This window comes from Ostrinia furnacalis, unplaced genomic scaffold (genome assembly GCF_004193835.3).
Source record: "Ostrinia furnacalis isolate ACB-3 unplaced genomic scaffold, ASM419383v2 OfSCF0698, whole genome shotgun sequence".
NCBI classification, from domain to species: Eukaryota; Metazoa; Arthropoda; class Insecta; order Lepidoptera; family Crambidae; genus Ostrinia; species Ostrinia furnacalis.
In genome coordinates, this window is record NW_021130937.1 from 20,683 (window position 1) to 39,781 (window position 19,099).

The 19,099-nt window shown below is 37.3% G+C and overlaps 1 protein-coding gene across 1 annotated transcript; it reads right to left on the bottom strand.

The window, feature by feature from the left end:
* Window positions 1-3: 3 nt before the first annotated feature.
* On the bottom strand, window positions 4-746 carry mRpL21 (mitochondrial ribosomal protein L21). Its single transcript, XM_028300175.1, has 2 exons — window positions 608-746; window positions 4-526 (listed from the first exon to the last, which is right to left on the bottom strand). Exons 1-2 carry the CDS (start codon window positions 663-665, stop codon window positions 51-53), a joined length of 534 nt encoding a protein of 177 aa, XP_028155976.1. The 5' UTR covers window positions 666-746; the 3' UTR covers window positions 4-50.
* Window positions 747-19,099: the final 18,353 nt, after the last annotated feature.

The following is a 19,099-nucleotide window of genomic DNA, read 5'->3' on the forward strand; positions in this document are numbered from 1 at the left end:
GAATTTCAAATATTAAAATCTATTTATTATCTACTTTCCAAATATGATTATTAAAATTCATTATTGGCAGGTTCATTGATCTTGCTAGCAATTTCAACTGAGTTAATCCTTAGCATAGTCTGTTGAGCTCTTTGGAAGTTGATGCGCATGAACTGCTTCCTCCTCTTCTTCTTGAAGTGTGTACGTGTGTGAGATAGGCCCTTGGAGATAACTGTTGCAGTGATGTTTACTAAACCAGGCTGGACAAGAGGTCGGCCAATAAGGGAAAAGTCTTTAGTTCCAGCAACCAGTACCTTTTCCAATTTTATTTGGTCACCTATGTTAGGTGGCCAGTATCCTTCAAGCACTAGTAAATCTCCATCAGTAACTCTCCATTGCTTTCCCAAAAGATGTACTACTGCGAAGTTTCGTGATGCTTTATCTTCTATCAGTTTATTGCATGTTGCTATAACATCTTTTGTTGTTTCAGCCTCTGATTTGCTTTCAACTGGTGCGATATTAGTTATAAATCTAGACAAAATCCCTCCTGAAACAAAAAAGCAGTTGATTAATCTCAATGTTCCGTCCGTGACCACTTACTATAAGATTACACTTGAAAAACACAAACCTGGTCCATTTCTGAGAACATTGGTAATTTTCTGTAATCCTGCTCTGATTACAGACATTATTCAAACAATATTATAAGGGATTTAATGTTAGTTTTAATAAAAATTCATAGTTCAGCAACTGCAGGCACTGCAGCAGACTCCCAATAACATAACCTCAAAATTTGACATTGACAGTTTAGCCATGATAGGTTTCGTTCAGAAATTAGGTTCATAAATTAATAGCCATAAAAAATAATAATTTAATTTGAATATAACAGCACCTTGATAAATGCTAATTGCAAAAAAAAAAATCTCACCTCCCAACCTGATCCATTACCATTACCTAAACGTTTCCTAATCTTTTCTCCCACACCGTTGTGGCTACGCAAGTTGCGAAAGCCAAGAAAAAAAATCTTAAAAAAAGCAGCGGGAAAAAGTAAAAATTAGGTTAAATCGAGATGCGAGCCTTGTTTATTTTATTGAGTCGAAAAAAAAGGAACCAACAAGTGGTAGTAGCTCATTGGTGATGCGATATTAGTTCGAGCACATCCAAGAGCGAGGTAAGGTCGACCTACCTACTTTTGTGTGGTTTAAGTATCTAAGCAAAAATATTTTCAAAAAGAATATGCAAGGTTTCAAGGTTTTTTTTAGTTTTAGATTTGTCTAGCCTTGGCTTAATCAAATCATTCAGTGCTTCTAAAAGCTAAGCATTCAAGGTAGGTACTAACTTCATCTTTAACACTTTACCTAGGTGTAGTCCTCCGTGAAAGCAACGAATAAATCTTTCGACGAGGAAAATCGCGAGTAAGATGAATTTTAGTTGTAATTAAAATACTGCTTAGGAGGTAACTGTATAATGGAAGTACACCCAGTAGGATATCAAAAAACTGATCAGATAAAAAACGTCAAAAAAACACTTTTAAATTATGCAACGTGGAAGTCTAAATTAAAAATAATTACACACACACGCCCCAAAGCAAGAGTGGCTAGGTTAATTGACGCGTCACGTCTTCGAGTTATTTGAACTTATGTTGTGTGATCTTACTGTATATTTCTCTTTCATGTCAAGAGGTACCGTCCAAACTTTGCGAATCGGGAGATTAGGGCCGGTTGGGAGTTTAAAAACAGTCAAATCGTAACTTCGGCGGCTTAACCGGACTTAGTATATTGAAGTGAGGAAATGCTTCACTTTCCTCACTTCAATATTGCTCCGGCCAGTTTTATCAAGTTAAAGAAGATCATTACGCTAAAAAGTTACCGTCGGACTGTTCATTGCTGGAAGTAGAGTTTATAGAATGATAATTTTATTAAGTGCTTTATCTGAGACGCAAATAAAATGATTTGACTCTACTGGTGTATGTGTATGAAGCAGCACTAACAGTTCGGCAATTTGTTGAGACTTGGGGGTTACTGCCTACCGCTGTCCCGCATTTTTGGGTCTCTTTGTCGTTGTTGCACGTCAGTCATATCATCATCTCAGCCATAGGAAGTCCATTGCTGAACATGGGCCTCCCCCAATGCTTTCCATGTTGCCCGGTTAGTAGCGGCTTGCATCCAGCGCCTTCCTGCTACCTTTATGATGTCGTCGGTCCACCTTGTGGGTGGACGTCCCACGCTGCGTTTTCCGGTAAGCAGGCGGCCTCCACTCCAGAACCTTGCTGCCCCATCGGCCGTCAGATCTGCGTACTATGTGCCCTGCCCATGCCACTCCAGCTTGCTAATCCGTCGGCACATGAGTCAGTATTGGGCTTTAAATGAGAGAGACAGGTGGTTGTATCCGAATCAAAAATAAGGTCAACATTGTAGGGAGTAGTCTGGTAGTCTCACTAAGGTAGTTTACGGATTGCCAACATACTAACTAAAGTACAATATGGGCACCGTCGGGGAAGTGCAGGGGAAGAGAACATTCAGTCCTTACTTACAACGTTGGCCAATGTTTACGATCTTACCACACCTATCACTCAAAGCGGGATGCAGGCATAATAAACAGCGATTGATGGACCTAATCTAGGCCCCTCCCGCGATCTTCACCAGATCGTCGGTCCACCTAGTAGGAGGCCTGCCCACGCTACGTCTTCCAGCCCGTGGTCAGCGCAGGACCGTGCATTGTGGAATTTGGAGGAGGCCTTTGTCCAGTAGTGGACGTCATTTGGCTGAAACGAACGAACGAATGATGGACCTAAACACAGAAACTCAGTTATGAAATAGCTCCGCAGGATCGACTGGTAAGTTTGCTTCGAGAACGAAATTAATTTCAATCAGCTTCATTTCCTTAGTCAGCTACTTATGTATTACACAACAAACAATTTAATGTACCTAATTTCGATGCCTCTTTACGTGCCCTGTTTAGGAGTCGAACCCAGAACCAGAACCTCCCCACGCTGGTAATTATAAGAAAAACATGGAAACATATTGGATCAAGTAAGTTTTTTTGTTAATATACAATTATTTTTTTAACTTTGTCACTTAACTAACGTTATCGAATTTTATTATTTAAAGGTTTTTGACATTAGTTTTATAATTTGACTGCGTATTTTTCAGGTTCAATAGCATCAAACGGGGCTGGTTCAGCCATAGAGCGGTATCAGTATCGTTGGAAGCCTTTAATAAGTATAATGTGCAGCAATTATCCGTGTGTAGTTTCAAGGGAAAAGTATCGGAAACAATTGGGATACAGTTTGCTTTCCCTTATAAAACTATTATGTTTTCCTCCAGGGACAATTTCAGTCAAATCCGTTAAGCCGTGTTGCGTGATCGAGTGACAAACAACCATCCGACCAAATGATATAATACATCGAAAATAAACATTCAAGTTAACTTCGCTTGATGGCTACAGTTACCTACATTATGGAATTTCCTTTTGGTTCTATGTAAGCAGGAATTAATAACATGTAACAAAATATTTTTGAGAGCTACTTCATTTCTTTTCTGTAGTCTTTTTTGTTAATCTTATGCTTTATGTAAAGGCAAACTCTAAAGCAACAATTTAGTATACAGTACTTTAACAACTGTATTTAGTTCAGATAGTGATTATTAAGTTAGTAACACCTACTCAACACCTACCCACATAATCTAGCTTGAAATTAAATACCCAATGCAATATAAAGGCTTCATGTTGTTACCGCCGAGGTTTTTACCTACATTTACGTGCCAAATAGTAGAGAACACCTGTACACTACTATTAACTATATTTAGTTCCAGCCTTTGATTGCATTATTGTATCATCTAAATAACAAATGATCTCAGAAACGGTATAAAAATACGCGTCTTTAACTACAAGTGATTTTTCCTTATTCCCGCCCACAAAGTATTTGTCTCTACCTCATAAGTTTGTGCGATGAATAACTCGCGTTTGTGACGTAGCAAAGGGACAAGTAAGCAGCTAATATTCTCAAGTGCAAGAAACCAGGTTAGGCGATCCTGTTTTCAAAAATCCAGGACTAGCCGGTGCCTCCAGCTCTCAGCGCTCGGCGAGGGCCTTCGGAAGCATTCGGAAGGCTCCGCCGGCGTCCGGGGTGCGTCGCTATGGCAACGGGCGGGCACGCGGCGCTCTCGGCTCCGTCCGCGGCCGCTGCCGAAAATAAACACGAGAGCAACGCCTCGCAGGGCTGCCGTTGCGGCGACTCGGGTACTAGGACCCTCGTCACGTGATCACGTGGCCTAGTACTTTTCAGGATTTTTCATTTATTTTCTTAAAATTTTAATTTAGGATTGATTGTATGGCTATAATATAACGTTTTGAAAATGAATAAAATAATAAGGCAGTAGTTAGGTGGGTACAAAAATAGAAAATAAAAGGAAAGCACGGGCGAAGTGATGGGAAAATCGCAGTGGAGCGACTCCCAGCGGGGTGTATCTCGCCGGGAAAGTATCTAGGTGATGTTTGTTCGGCGTGACGGAGCGAGGCGGCCCTGCGCGGCGCGGGCCGGGGCGGGAGTTGCGCGCGCACGGCTCCCGCGTCAGTCGCTGGGCGACGCGCGGCCGGCGCACGGTCGATAGAGGACTCGAGCACGACCACGACACGCCATGGTGCGCGACGCGTGCACGCGCGACCGGCCCCGCGCGTCGGTGTGAGTGAGTGACCTAGTGCTGTGGACGACGCCGAACGCGGCCGCTGAGCTTACGGTCAGTCCATTATCCAACCCCACCTGCAAAGCCCGATAACACGGTTATGGTTATTGAGGCTTTCAGCTCCGATTGCGTTCCGAATCGGAGCGGAGACCTTCGATTTGCAAACGGTGTGTGATGTGAATGTCATTTGATGCTTGAATTTGGAATGTTCGAGCCAGAGCCACCGCGTGGCGGGATGATAAAAGCAACGAATGATCTATACGCGTATTTCCATGGCTGTACATCGCATACATGTAAACATTCAGCAATTTTCATGATTGGATCTTCTTGATTGATCGGTTAGTGATAAGACGTGACGGCTCTACCGTGCGTTAGCTATTCCCAGTTGCGTACCACGTTGGGACCTAATTTACTGCTGGATACTTTATGATCCACGTAGGTACACGATGATAAAAGTGTATTTTATTGTTAACTAATAATAAAGGTTGGAATCCGGGGCTTGAGAGTAATTGGTAGCAAATGAGGTTGGTGAGCGTCTAAGGCGCGCACACGAGGGGGTTGACAAATCACATCAAGTGGCAATTAATTATTCTTAACCTAGATTGGTGTGCAATTAATAGGAACATGTTTGTTTAGTTCATTTATTAGCAGATCACAGACGATATTGATGATCGTCAATAGAGGTGTTATTCAGTATTTATTGAAATTTCCTGAATGTCTACTTCTGTACTTTTCTCCATAAAATCTACATTTCAGAGGTTCCTAAAGTAGGTATTGCTTAGTATTTCCTATGTACGAGTATAAAAAGTATACATATAGACACACGTGGTTTGTGATATCACTTCATCTAGATTCGATACGGATTGGATTGTTCGAATTTTAATGGCTACCGAGACAGCCAGCGGTTTCGATTGCAAAGAATTTATGTTTATTTTAAAGTACCGAACACACATTTACGATATCATTGAGGAACACATAACATACTTACTTATATACCTAATATACTTACTTATATATCACATATTTATAGAAATAGTAATACGTATATAGCTGTGCGATTTGTCACAGACACGGTCGTAAGGTTAGTAGGTAAAGTTAAATTTATGAGCAGGAAGGATGTCTTGAAGATTTGCTTACTTCGAATAGGTACTCATGGGATTACACAGCATATTATTAGTTACATTAATTTACGAATTTAACTTTATTGTAGGTGTAACAACTATTGCTTGTGTAAAGTTTACAAGTCCGCAAATTCTAACAAGTAACGAGGCGTAATCATTTGTCGAGGACATATCTTTATTTCTTGCTATAATTATATTATATTAAAAGTTAAATATTTTATTAAATATAGTACCGATTTTATTGACGGGTTCAAAACGACAGATTCAAGATATAAATTTCAGATTTTCTATAAATCCGGTTTGTTGACTTTACTGCTACGAAACGACGAGCTACGAGCTACAATAACTTGCTACGGCGTAGCACAAGACTGTTCGGTACCACCTCTTTATTATATTCTATCGATAAAATAGAAAAATATTGAGTATTGAGTAGATATCAATAAACGCAGATGATATTGGTTTCATCATTTATTCAGAGAAAAGAAAAAATATTGGTACATGAATAATTTAGGAATGCTTGGGCTTGGGATTGCCAAATAAACATTTTCTTTCTTCTATTCTCAGATAGTAATATATTTCGAAATAGGGTTTAATACAAAGTACGAAATAGTCATTACTTATTTGTTTATTTGGTTTGGTGGGTAAATGTACTTGTTTGCAAAATTTACTATATTCAGACCTTTAGTTAAACATTAAAACAGGCGCACCTATTTAACTAAACCATCGAAACTGCCATAGTACTGTAAAATAAAGCTGGTTACAAATTATTTATCATTTCTCTCAAGTACTCGAAGTTGTCACATGTTTACTGCTTAGTTAATCTCGTTCTTAAACCTGCTCTAAAACCGAGATATCCATATTAACATAAATCTAAATACACAGCGCTTCACAATCGCACTCGAGCACCGGCAATGCAAATATTAATACCATATACCAACATTATACAGTACTTATCTCACTACTACTGAATGTGTACCCTATGCTTAGTATTTTATTTATTTATTTGAAACTATTGCTTAAACTTACATAGGGATACGGTGCAAGGAGTTGGAAAAACATTGAAATATGTGCCGGTATGCACAATACTTAATCTCTTCATATCTTATCTTGATCACGTTCACAGTATCAGCACATTTATCACGTATAGTGTTGATGCTGTGACGTCATTTACCTTTAATCTTTATCGTATAAATACTCGTGTAGTTCACATTAATAAACAGACTAATAACAGAGACTAATACTAACTGTTGTCTCATTCATACGGTCCCCTACCATGGCACAAAATATAATCGCACTTTAGAGCAAAAATATAACACAAAATGAACCTTTTTGGATACTGATAGCATACGAGAATATTATGTATTTAATACCTAACGTATTTAGATACAACCCTCAAATATTATGTACTTAAAAATAGATCCTAGCTTGGGTTTGGTCCGAATATTGTAATTTTCCAAATCACAGGCTTAATATATTTGAGTTTGAATTTAGTTTAGGGCGCCGTTTCAGAACATAGGCTTTTAGTCATAAGACTTATAACAGGCGGCTGACACGTGGCTGTCATCTCCGATGATAATCTGATTAATTGATCAGTAATTATGATATGCGTACCTAGATAACCTTCCCAGAGAAGTTTCAGGTAGGTACGAGTAGTCCTTGTATCATCTGGTGTTATAAAGCCATTATATTACAATATTTCTTCAGTTTATAGAATACTCAGATTTTTCTAGAGCGCTCTATCGTTCTACGAATATACCTATCAGCATTTTAGAGTTTACACTCATTTTGAACCAAATAAACAATTTTTCTTTCTTTTCTTACTTTCTTTCTATTTTATTTTTGCAAGTAGGCTTTGAAAAGCCGTCACTATTGTCAGTCTCTTTTTCAAGGGTTTTCTAAGATACGTAACGTAAAGCTTACGTATGATTTTGCTAAGTAAATGCAAATAAATACTTTAGGCGTCTCTAAATATCGTGTTTATAATTTCTTTGTACAGTTCTCTATTAGAGAGATTAACGCCCGTATTCACAAACACTACTATGAGGTCTCAAAGTGCGTGTGGACGTACAGGGTGACCCACGAACCAATTACAGAGCTTTATTAAACGCAGTGCGTTGATTTGCTGCTTCACTTAAGCAAGCATCGTTTGTGAATGCAGGCGTAAAAATCTCTTTGTGCAAACATCAGACTGTATTTTTATTGCAAATCAGCATCTGTTAACTACTTACACAATATGTCTCAGATTAGCTTTATGTACTTTTGGGCCACTTTCAGAAATTCCCCGCCAGTTTGAGTCGTTTATTCAGGACCTAATGAGGGCCCAGCCTGGAAGGGTCCTGCACTGATCAATATGCACACGAGCTTATCGCAGGCCCGAAGGCTGTTGATACATAATTTGTATGGTGGCATGTTTGTAGAGTTGATGAGACACGGCGTTATCGACTTGGTTTGATATTAGATTTATTGAAGTTAAATAGTAAACAATAGTTTTTTTTACGTAAAAGATTGACTTTTGCCTTTGGAAACTTAATTTAGGGTTTCACTTGCTGAAGTCTGAGCTGAGGCCGAAACCGGATATTATATCGAGAACTTGTTTATTGTTAAATAGTGTCTCTGGATTTGAGACAGATATATCTGGAAGATACCTTACCTTATCAGAAACCTGGAACTTTATCAGGGATAGGTAGTAAGTAGTTCATTTGCTGAAACATACTTATAATTCAAACGCAATAATCAAAATTATACTTACAACCGAAAACGTATTAAAGTCATGCGAATATTCGTAAAATAAAGTTAGCCCAATTGCCAGAAACAACTTTATTTAGATTTAACCAACCCCAAATTCTTTAACTACGGTAACGTAGGAAGACAGCTACGACGTAGTCACCTCGTAGCACACTCTACGATACGCGCTACGGTGCTACGAGAGATTTCTTACATAATTATGATAATTTAGTATCCCCGGTCACACTGTTCGCGGTCCCCGCCAGGTGGCGTTGTAACCGATTGGGGGTTAGTGGGGACTTCCGCCCGTGTAATGGGGGCGAAAACTGAATTATTGTATCTTATTTTTATTTCCGAGCCTGAAATATGATCGTGTTTAACGTGGTAAACGAGACGCGTGTTTTGCTTTTTGTATTTTGTATTGATAAAATGAAACGGGAAAACAATTACGCGGTTTAGGTGCTAGTTTTTGGAACTGAATCAAATGATTATATTTCACCTATACGCTGAAGCTATTCCAGTTTAAAACATTATATTTAGTTGTTTATTCGTTGAAAAACATTACAACATTTGAGTTCCCAAGGTTAAAATATATCATAGGTTTCTGAATTACTCGCAAAAAGTTTTCTAGGTCAATAGATGGCTGATGATCAACAGATGAAATTTTCTCACATGATTTTCTCACTATTGCTGCTATTGTCTTATACACGACAGTGCATATGCTGCGCTATAAATAAAACTACGACGTTTCCAGTGCGCGCTATAAAATACGACTCGATGAGCACGAGATGAAAATAATAAACTTATCCGCCAGGTAGAACGCACTAATAAAGCTGTGTACCTATTCTATTAATTCATGTTTTACCACAATTTTCAATGTTCTTTAAATCCTTTACCTGCACTTTAGCTTCTGTGCTACTAAACTGCTTTATTATTTAGTTAAGAAATGGCAAGTTCAAGTCTGAAATTCCACGAACTCTTAATGAGGGTTTTCGCCTCTATCGCCAGTAATATAAAAAAAGCTGTATGTTTCTTTCATTAAATAAATAAATAAATAAAATATCTTTCAATGTCATGTCAAAATCCACCAATCATGCAGCATTTGGACCTCCCGTCTACGTATTGCCATCTGGCGGATTTTTCAATCGCGAACACCCTCATTGAGCAGTGACGTTTTTCTTTTACTCAATAGCCTAGTTCGAAGCCGACACAACTTAACTTTGACATAAGTTATCAAACCTTTAGCTACCACAGAGTTTTATGCATCAAATGTAACTCGGGTACGAAGAAGTTGCATTAGACGGGCCTTCTACGCCATTTTCGTATTTAGCCTCCATCTGTCACTCTCGCTCACAACAGTTTGTCAAGATGAGTGAAAGAGATAGATACAGCCGAAAATGCGGACATGTACAGAGTAGCCCTGCTGTATCTGAAAGCGATTGCCTCCAGAGTCGGTAGCGACGCCCCTGTAATATTTCAGAAGCGATTTTACGGCGGCGCGAGTCAGGGATATATTTTATACGGTCGATCTTGATTCCGCGCGATTTGCATGTGCGAGATTGATGCCGTAAGACTTATGCTGAGGAAACTTTCGTGTATCCACGATACGACTTGCAAGTGCCTTTTAAAACTTCAAACTTAATATGATTGGTTATTTATTTATACGTCAATTTTAATATTTGACAAACTATTACTACTACTGTTGACCTACCAATGTTTAGTGTCTTTAGTAGGTAAGTCAGCAGTGTTTCAGATAAATTGCCCTAAAGATGTTAATTTTCAATAAAATACAAAGCCTATCTAATATTATTGAAGTATCTCAAAAATATACGTTAAGCTATGTGGCCTGTTTCTGAGGCTAAGTACAAACATAAACGGTTCAAAACTAGTTCTGCACTTGTCCAAAACATAACTTTTTGCCACCGAAAAACTATTTAAATGTTAGCCCAAAGTTCACCCCCCGGGACGAGCGCGACCTAACCTATTCACTTTGCTCGTAATGAACCTTTACATGATTCGTTAGTTATTTAATTAGAATAACCAATTAGACCCGGGAACTGAGCTAATTTTGCCGCTGCAAATATTTTAATTATCTTTTAGTGAACGAGAATGTTAGTCCAGAGTTCTAGTTACTGTTGTTACAATTAAAGTTTATATGCGTCGCTAATTAACTAATTTGTAATTAAGTTTGTGTCTCAATTACACACAGTATAATTTTGTAACGACTTTACAGGTTCGTATTGCCAAAAACTGTAACTGTAGTAAGCTAGAGCTGTAAACACATGTCACTTTAATGGATATTCATCGAGCGCATACGCATTTAAAAACAGCGTTTGCTAATGGAGCTTTAAGTGCACAATGAAATCAAATTATCAATAGAGTATTTATACAACCAATATTTCCTTTAAAGTAACAAAGCATTGTTTTACAGTACGGATGAAACGATACTTTATTTTCGTTGATTTGCTATATTCGATTTTATTTTAATTTGAAATGTAAAAACAGAATATCATATCAAATGAAAATCTTTATGAAGAAAAGATTTTTGATAGCTCTTAAAAAGTATCTCATTTGACTGATGGTGGTGTCCAATTCCCTTTTGTACGTACGATACGTATCGTAGATATTTTTGGTTTAATGCAGCAGACATCTGAAGTTTAAAAGGAAACCAATGCCGTGTGAAAGACTAATAATTACGAAATGGAAAGCTTAGTTAAGATGGAAAACAGGTGGTTTGCTGGAGAACTAAAAAATAGGAACAAAAATATTACTTAATGGAGTGTTTTTTTTTCTTTTATTATATATAAAACTTATTGCAAATAAGTGCTATTTTTGCTTCTCTTTGTATTAACATTTAGAGGCACATTGTTAATGATTCTACACGCACAGTGCATCTAAACCTGAACCAAAACATCCAGTGTTTAATTAAGCAATCAATTACAGAGTAAATTAATTAGCATGTGATTTCAGAGCATTATACAACTGAACATACATTTACATACAACCACATTGTACTTATGGACATAGTTATGTTGATAATGTGCTATCATTAGTTAGTACATTATAATTATCATCATCAACAATTTAGGATCATTTTTACCATAGCAAGGTGGTTAAGTAGTAGGTATGTGACAATTTATTTATAAAATAAATAATGTAATGTGAGGTTAGATAGAGTTTTATTTCAGGTAGGTATGTGTAAAAGACTAGTGACTGTTTGTCTGTCAGAAGGTAAAGCTATCGATACTATTGAGTTATGTACTAGTACCAGCTCATAAAGTGACTTCAGGGTTATGATCTCAGTTGTTAAACTCAAAAATATCTTTTGACTGCACGTGTACCATTCGGTTTTTTTATTTTGTGTTGTACCCACCTCGAAAAACTGACTTTACCGAGACTATTTTGGGATCAGGCTACTAAAATAATGTTAACGAAGCAATTACCAATTATTTAATGGTTCCAACTATTCGAAAAACGCTTCTATCTCAGTTTTATCTTTCGGCGTTAACGGCTTTAGAATAAAGGCTAGAATGCAGAAGCTGCCGGTGCCCGGGGCATGTAAATTTTCATTTAATTTCGTTTAGGGTCACAGCGCAGTGCGGCACTTTTAGAGTTCTTTGGTCGAATGGTAAAACGGAATACTTGTGGTATCAGCTAGACGTCAGGTTATCTCTCAATGCTTTTATTACTTAGCATCATCACAGCCAGTAGAAATTGGAACACTGTATGATATATTATATCATACAGTGTTCCATTTTATTGGTCTCATAAAACTTTACATCATAATTGGTTAGCCTTTTTCATAAGCGCCTGTGAATCGAATTGTATCTATAGCTTGAGCCGGCTTGTTTGGTATTAAAAAGGGAGACAGGTAGCTACAGTTTCATTGTTCATTTTTACGATTCTAGAGAGCTCTATCACTCAAGCCTATCAACTACATCATGGCGAGGAAGAGAGGCGAATGCAGTACATGACAATAAAGATATTAGGTAAATATACGGAACACTGACCGTGCAAAGTAAACTTGCGCTCGGTTGTATTTTGTACAAGTGGACCCGCGGTACGATGGAATATTCGTGTTAATTGATATTGTGATTTTATTGAGGATTTAGTTTTGTTGCTCGCACGCAAACAGAGAGAAAGAATTGAATTTGTTTACATTCGTATTTTTTCATATGACATAATACTGGTACAGCTTTATATTGGGTATGGTAATATTAAGCTTGCGGTCACATGGTGCGTTGCGGCTCTTTTATTCTATCATTTTAAGTCAGCACGGCGTTATTAATAGATGTTTTGGGCCCCGATTACGCAAATTTTTAACGTCTCCAATACAGACGCGCTTCTTCGATTTTGCGATACGATTGGGCAAAACAGCTGACGTCACCAATTGTATCGCAGATCGAAGAAGCGCGTCTGTATTGGAGACGTTAAAAATTAGCGTAATCGGGGCACAGAATGCATGTATTTCGTCGAGACTGGTGGATAGCTGATGTTTTTATAAGACGCGATCTTGGACGATATTTGTTGTAGAAAATTCTTCTAGAAAAGTTTTATTCGCACCGGGTCACGCTTCTACTGATTACGTTATTAATTTGTATGAAATGTCACGTTGCGCTTACGTCCCGTCACGCTCAGACTGGCTGTGTGCCAGAGACTTAGGAATGCATTAAGTTAATGGACTAAGTAAAACTTAATCATTTGGTATTCACTAGGATTTGCGTTCGTATATTGTAGACAATGGATGTTAGTACATAGTAAATAATATTAGAATAGAGCCCTATGCAATGTTATTAAGCGTCAAAGTTTCGGCCATCGAGCTGCCCTCGACGCGAGCTAACAGCGAACTAGCTCATGAGCTAATACTCGAGCGAGTACTAAAGTACTTGTTCGTGCTCTTTATTGAGTGGGAACTTTGCTTTTAATAAGATCTAGACTTAATCCCAGTTGATTTAATCGCAGTTGTGTGATGTGATATCGTGGTACTATCTCTCTATTAATTTCTATGTTTTGTTAATCTTATTGTTTTTTTAGTAACACCCTAATGCCAGAAACGAGTGAAATTAAAAAGAAAAAATAGTGACGCTCATAAATGGATCATTCAGTAGGTAAAGGAAAAAACTGCCTTTTATTTAATCTTTTTTGGAAATGGAACATACACAGATAAACATTAAACCAATTGACATGATGCTGAGCTATCTGCCTCTAACCTTCTAGCATACTATTACCCCGTGAATTTGGTGGTCTTAAATGCCCCGAGGTAGTAAATGTAAGTGTGTGTCCACATTAGGGCAGGAATCGGCAAGATGCGCCTAAGAGCTTTCGCTCGTTACGCACGTCTCTAGCAAGGTAATTAGTGATGGGCCGAATAGTAATATTTGGAAATCGTGAGCTATATGTATAGATAGCTCTTGGAGTATGAATTAGGAAATGAATGGAGAAAAAGTTTGTTATTATTTTAATAATAGCAGATTAGGCGACAATGTTTTATTTTTGTTTGGAAGACATTTTTTAACTATTAGAATTCAATGCAAGCTAAATCAAACAATATAAAGTATACGAATTTTGTGTTTTGTATTAGAATTTGAATTGTTAAGGGTATGACTCTGATTAGGGATAACATTTACCTACCTGGAATGTTTTTAATTAAGCGCCACAGGTCTAGTGGTTACCTATCTCGACTACAAGGCCAAAAGTTTCAAATCCCGCAAAGGCCAAATCCCGCAGTGTTTTTGTAATAAGCAACTATTTGTTAGAATCATTGAACTTCAGTATGTTAATTCGTTATCCTCAGTGGAAATAGAAAAAGTTGTGAATAATTTCAACATATTTTTAGGCTTCTTATCGCACCAACAAATAATAATTTGTTTCAGTGATTGCCCTGGCCAAATACAGTCGCCCACAACATGTTATAACACATTTTTGTAGAAAAATCTCACTTATTACAAGTAAAAGTACCTAGTCAGTGTTCAGCTTGTCATGCTCGATTATACTTATGGTAATAGAGATCATTACTAGAGTACTAAAATATTAGCAGGGCTCTAGTTTGCATCAAAATTACTCAAACTGAATATTTATGTTTCTAGATTTGTTACTGAATATTTATACTGATACTGGCATTTCTTAGCATGTTTTTGTTGGACGATATCTTAATTGTCTGGAATTGAAAGTGATATAAGGCACTTTAAAAGATAATACGAGAACACAGAATGAATAAATGATGGAACTACTTAGTAGTGTAGATAGGCTTCTAAAGTTATAAATGCCATATCATGACCATTTATCATCTCAGTATATCATATTGTCTTAAGTGGACATTCAGTCCAAACATTTGTATTAACCATTGTAAGTTTTATCAAAACCGTTTCGCTCAATTATTATTACGATAGTTATTCAGAATGAAACTTATGTGTAGTAAATCTGATTAAATAAATAAATAAAACCTGACCAGTTGCATGCGTGAAGAACTAACAAATGTGCATACCTAGATCTAACCAAACAGTTTTTTTGCGTTTAAGTACGCTGCTCATAAAAGCCAGATATGCTATTTAGTGTATTCTACGACAAAATGCCACATATCTGTAAGTATTCTAATTACATACATTCCACCTCGAAGAACATACATCGCCCGGCTCCGCTCGTAAACTTCGCACGTAATACTGCGTAACATGCACGTCCTAATAGGGTATGAATTCGGCCGAGGTACATACAGCTCCTTGGCTTCTGGAGCGTGAACGGAGGACAGCCCAGGTGATTGATCAGTGCGTGGAATGGAACGTAAGAGCCAAAGGCTGTGTGTACCAGCATTTCATTATAGATAGGTTGTTTGGCTGTTCCACCAGAAGCAAAGACCGCAAAGAAAAAGGGTCGGTTAGAAAATCTTCTCTTCAAACCTAGCTTTATAAAATAAAACATACTGGAAAAACTACTCATTTTTAGTTGTTTTACATTTCTTACATAAAAAGCTTAATTAATGTAGTCTGCATTTCATAAAGCAATTTCATGGAGAGAAAAATAGTTGCGTAGTTTTATTTTTTAACCTAACATCGAATTAGCAATTCTTGGTAGGTACTAAGATTGAAAAGCTCAGATCATAGGAAATTTTTATTTTTTATTTTTTTTTCTTTATTCAGAAAACCACAGCTTTTCATAATAATAATACAATACCGCAATATCTCAAGTTCTGCAAGTACAACAATGTTAGTTCAATTAAATGAGTTAATCCTAAACTAAATCTGATCGAATCTTTTAAAGCTAGAGTCCATCTTTTATGTCAACCTCATCGGTTATAAGAAAAAAAAGTGTTTGTTATAATTTACATGCCGCATTTAAAAAAATGTATCTCAAACATATTGATTTATTGGATAATATTTAAAAAAAATCCATTCTTCCATTTTCTCTATTGAAAAACGTCTACAAGAAAAATTTATTTTCACGAACGATATTCGAAATCGATTAAAGCAACAAAAAAAATACGACGAACGTCTTGGCTGAACGCGGAACATGCCATTGACAGCAAAAAATAGAATTGAAAAAGTAGCGGCCTGCGTCACGGTGGGCGTGGAGTGACGTCACGCAGGAAGTGGGGCACGGCGCGCGTCACGTAGTATGCACCGGTGTTGCCACTGCAATCGTCCCTGTTACGTAATTGTGCTCGAATTTCGCGTGATGAAAACTACGGTGGATGATTTTTTGGACTGGCAAGGAATACGTATTGGAGCTTTCGTGGCTTTAGATCAAAGTAATGTCATCAATGTCTTCGGATTTTTTTATGTACAGTCACGGAATGAAAAGGTTCGTCAGTTTTCAAATTGATTCCTTCAACGAATCACGAGCACATATTACCTTTTGAAACTATGTTACAGAATAATCTCGAGTTAGAGAAAATAATATTTAACTGTTCGTCAGTAAAGTTCAAAATTATTCAGAAGTTGTTTGACGATTTAACTTGTCAAGAAGATTATTATGATTGATAAACTAAAACCTTCTTGTTGGTTCAACCTGCCATTATCTATTAAATAAAAAAAACTACATTTTGTAACATTGCACTGATGGGATAGAAAAATAAACAAGCAAAACCTTATTCGTTAGCAAACGTCATATTTATTTAAATGTTAGCAGCACTGTTTCATGCACGGTTAAGTTGGCAGCTTTGACTCTTACAGTACCTACCTAGTGCAAGCGAAAACCGACACTAAGGTGACGAACCTTTTCATTCCGCGACTGTACATTTATAATACGTGTTTGAAAGCTCGTTTGCAAGTCTGGGTAACAATTAAATAAAATAAATGGATATTGCACAACAATAATGTGTTTTGGCAAACTATTACAAAGAAAAAAAACACACCTTAAGAAAAAACAAGGAGAGTTTTGATTTAGCTGCAGTAGGAAAATTATATGCACACTTATAAGAAGCCGAAAGGAATATTCTATACAACTCCCGCAAAAACTGCTGATGTAAATTAATTTAATAGATAACACATTAAACTATCTAAATAATTTGTCGCTACTATCAAATAGAAAATGATTATGAATGATTTTAAAAAAGGATGAAGCATCTCGTTGCAATGCATTTGCTTGCATTGGTGTGTTCCATTTTCAAATATTTTTTTCTGTAGGCTTTAAAAGCGTCATACCAATGATGACGTTCTAAATTTAAATTATTGTAATGGCGCAAGTAGACTATGCGGAAAATTGACCAAGTCGAAGCGCTAGCCCGTACACCGAAGTATGGGCGATGTACGGGTGGGGGAAGGAAAAAGTAACCGAGATGGTGTTCACACTATTACGTCTTGTCCAATTTCCTGCATAGTGTACTTGCGCCATAATATAAAATCTCACACTACTGTACGTTTCCACACGTCTTTAGTTTTCAAGATATAAATAAATTAAATATAACTAGTATACGGTCATAGGACATTTGATTAAACTGTGCTCTTATTTAAGTTTACTTATCATACAAGACAATTGTCAAGCAGTTGGTGTTAAATTATGAATATAAGATTTATTGAACAATAAAGTGAAGTGTCTAAAAAGTGTGACAAGTGTTTCGGGCTTTGGAGTAAACTCTTGCAAGGTACATTAATTATTTACATCAAATCTAATTAATTCTAATTGATTCATCAACCTCTACGCATTGCGGTCAACTATAGTGATGATTTATGTAAAGTTGCTGATAGAAACTGAAAAAAAAATGTAGTGAGTGCTTTCGAAAAGATTTGGAGTGTTTTCCGAAAAACCTTATGATAAATCTTTTTGGTTAATTTGCTGCTTTTTCGGCATACTCGTAGTTTCCCCGGTGGTTTGTACTGCCGTCAGTAACATATGAGTATTTGTTTGTTAGAAAATAAAACTTGGTGTAGTTATTTAATCTAAATATATAAAAGGAGAAACTGACTGACTGACTGACAGATCAACGCACAGCCTAAACGGCTAAACGTAGGCACTTGAAATTTGGAAGGGACGTAGCTTAAGTACCGTAGAGGTGCACTAAGAAAGGAATTCCCTAAATTCCCACGGGAACGGGAATTAGCGGGAAAAACGGGATTCACGCGTACGAAGTCGCGGGCGGCCGCTAGTACTCTACATGGCTCAATTGAACGCATCCGCGATGGCTCGTGTTTTCATTCAACATCTTATAAAACCCAAAACGTCAAGCTTGTTGTCTTTGTATTAAAATAAGAATAATATTATTCGTAAGACGCGTTCATTCCCTTATTGACTTATAAAATAATCCGACTATTTTAATGATTCTATCCTGCAAACTTAGCTTTAGTGCGCGTCATTCGTACTCCGACAAATTAACTGTCCAAGGATAACCTATGTTAGTTGTTTATCCGAACGTTTTTACCCTCCCAATGCATTCTGCACCTCAGTTCCCCACATCAGGTGTTAGTGCTGACGTCACCAGCTAATTGGCAGATGGATGGAGGTCATCGATCTCGGCGGCGGCAAAATGCCGCGTGATTGATTGTCCGGTAATGTAATTATTATTGTCATGTTATGTCGGCCGTAATGTACGCCCAGATGGCGGCAATTTGCATGTACAGACAGCGGCAAATAGTTCGTGACACCGAAAGTAGTCAAAAGATTCGCAACACGTCTTTGTTACAGTTGGTATAGGTTTAAGGTGAAGTTGTAAAATGTTTATATACGCTGATTGTACTACTCGTGCAGACCAAATGAGGAACACCCGTATTCACAGACATTACTTTGAGGTCTCATAGTGCGCGTGGACGCACAGGGCAGCACAGGGTCCTATAAACCTGTTCATAGACAATGCTTGAGTGGCGGACACACGAGACACGAACCAATCACAGAGCTCTCTCTATTCAACGCTGTACGTTCGACTTCGCATAGCGTTGCTGCTTCACTTAAGCAAGCATCGTTTGTGAATACGGGTGATAGAATAGTATAGAAATCAATAGTTCAGTGTAGAATACTTCTTACGCATAGTTGTTTTTCATTCAAAATATGTTCAATCGTTCATAACCACTCATATGGTGAACAGAAGATAGCGAATCAAACTGAAGACTTTCAAGTAACATCTTATTTAGTGGTAACAACAGCTATTTTGCAACAGAAACGAATAGGTTT

Excerpts from the sequence above, each read along its gene's own strand:
- mRpL21 (XM_028300175.1), bottom strand. The coding sequence starts at position 665 with ATGTCTGTAATCAGAGCAGGATTACAGAAAATTACCAATGTTCTCAGA. Across the intron at positions 527-607 it reads TGTTCTCAGAAATGGACCAG|GAGGGATTTTGTCTAGATTT; the intron begins GTTTGTGTTTTT and ends TTTTTGTTTCAG.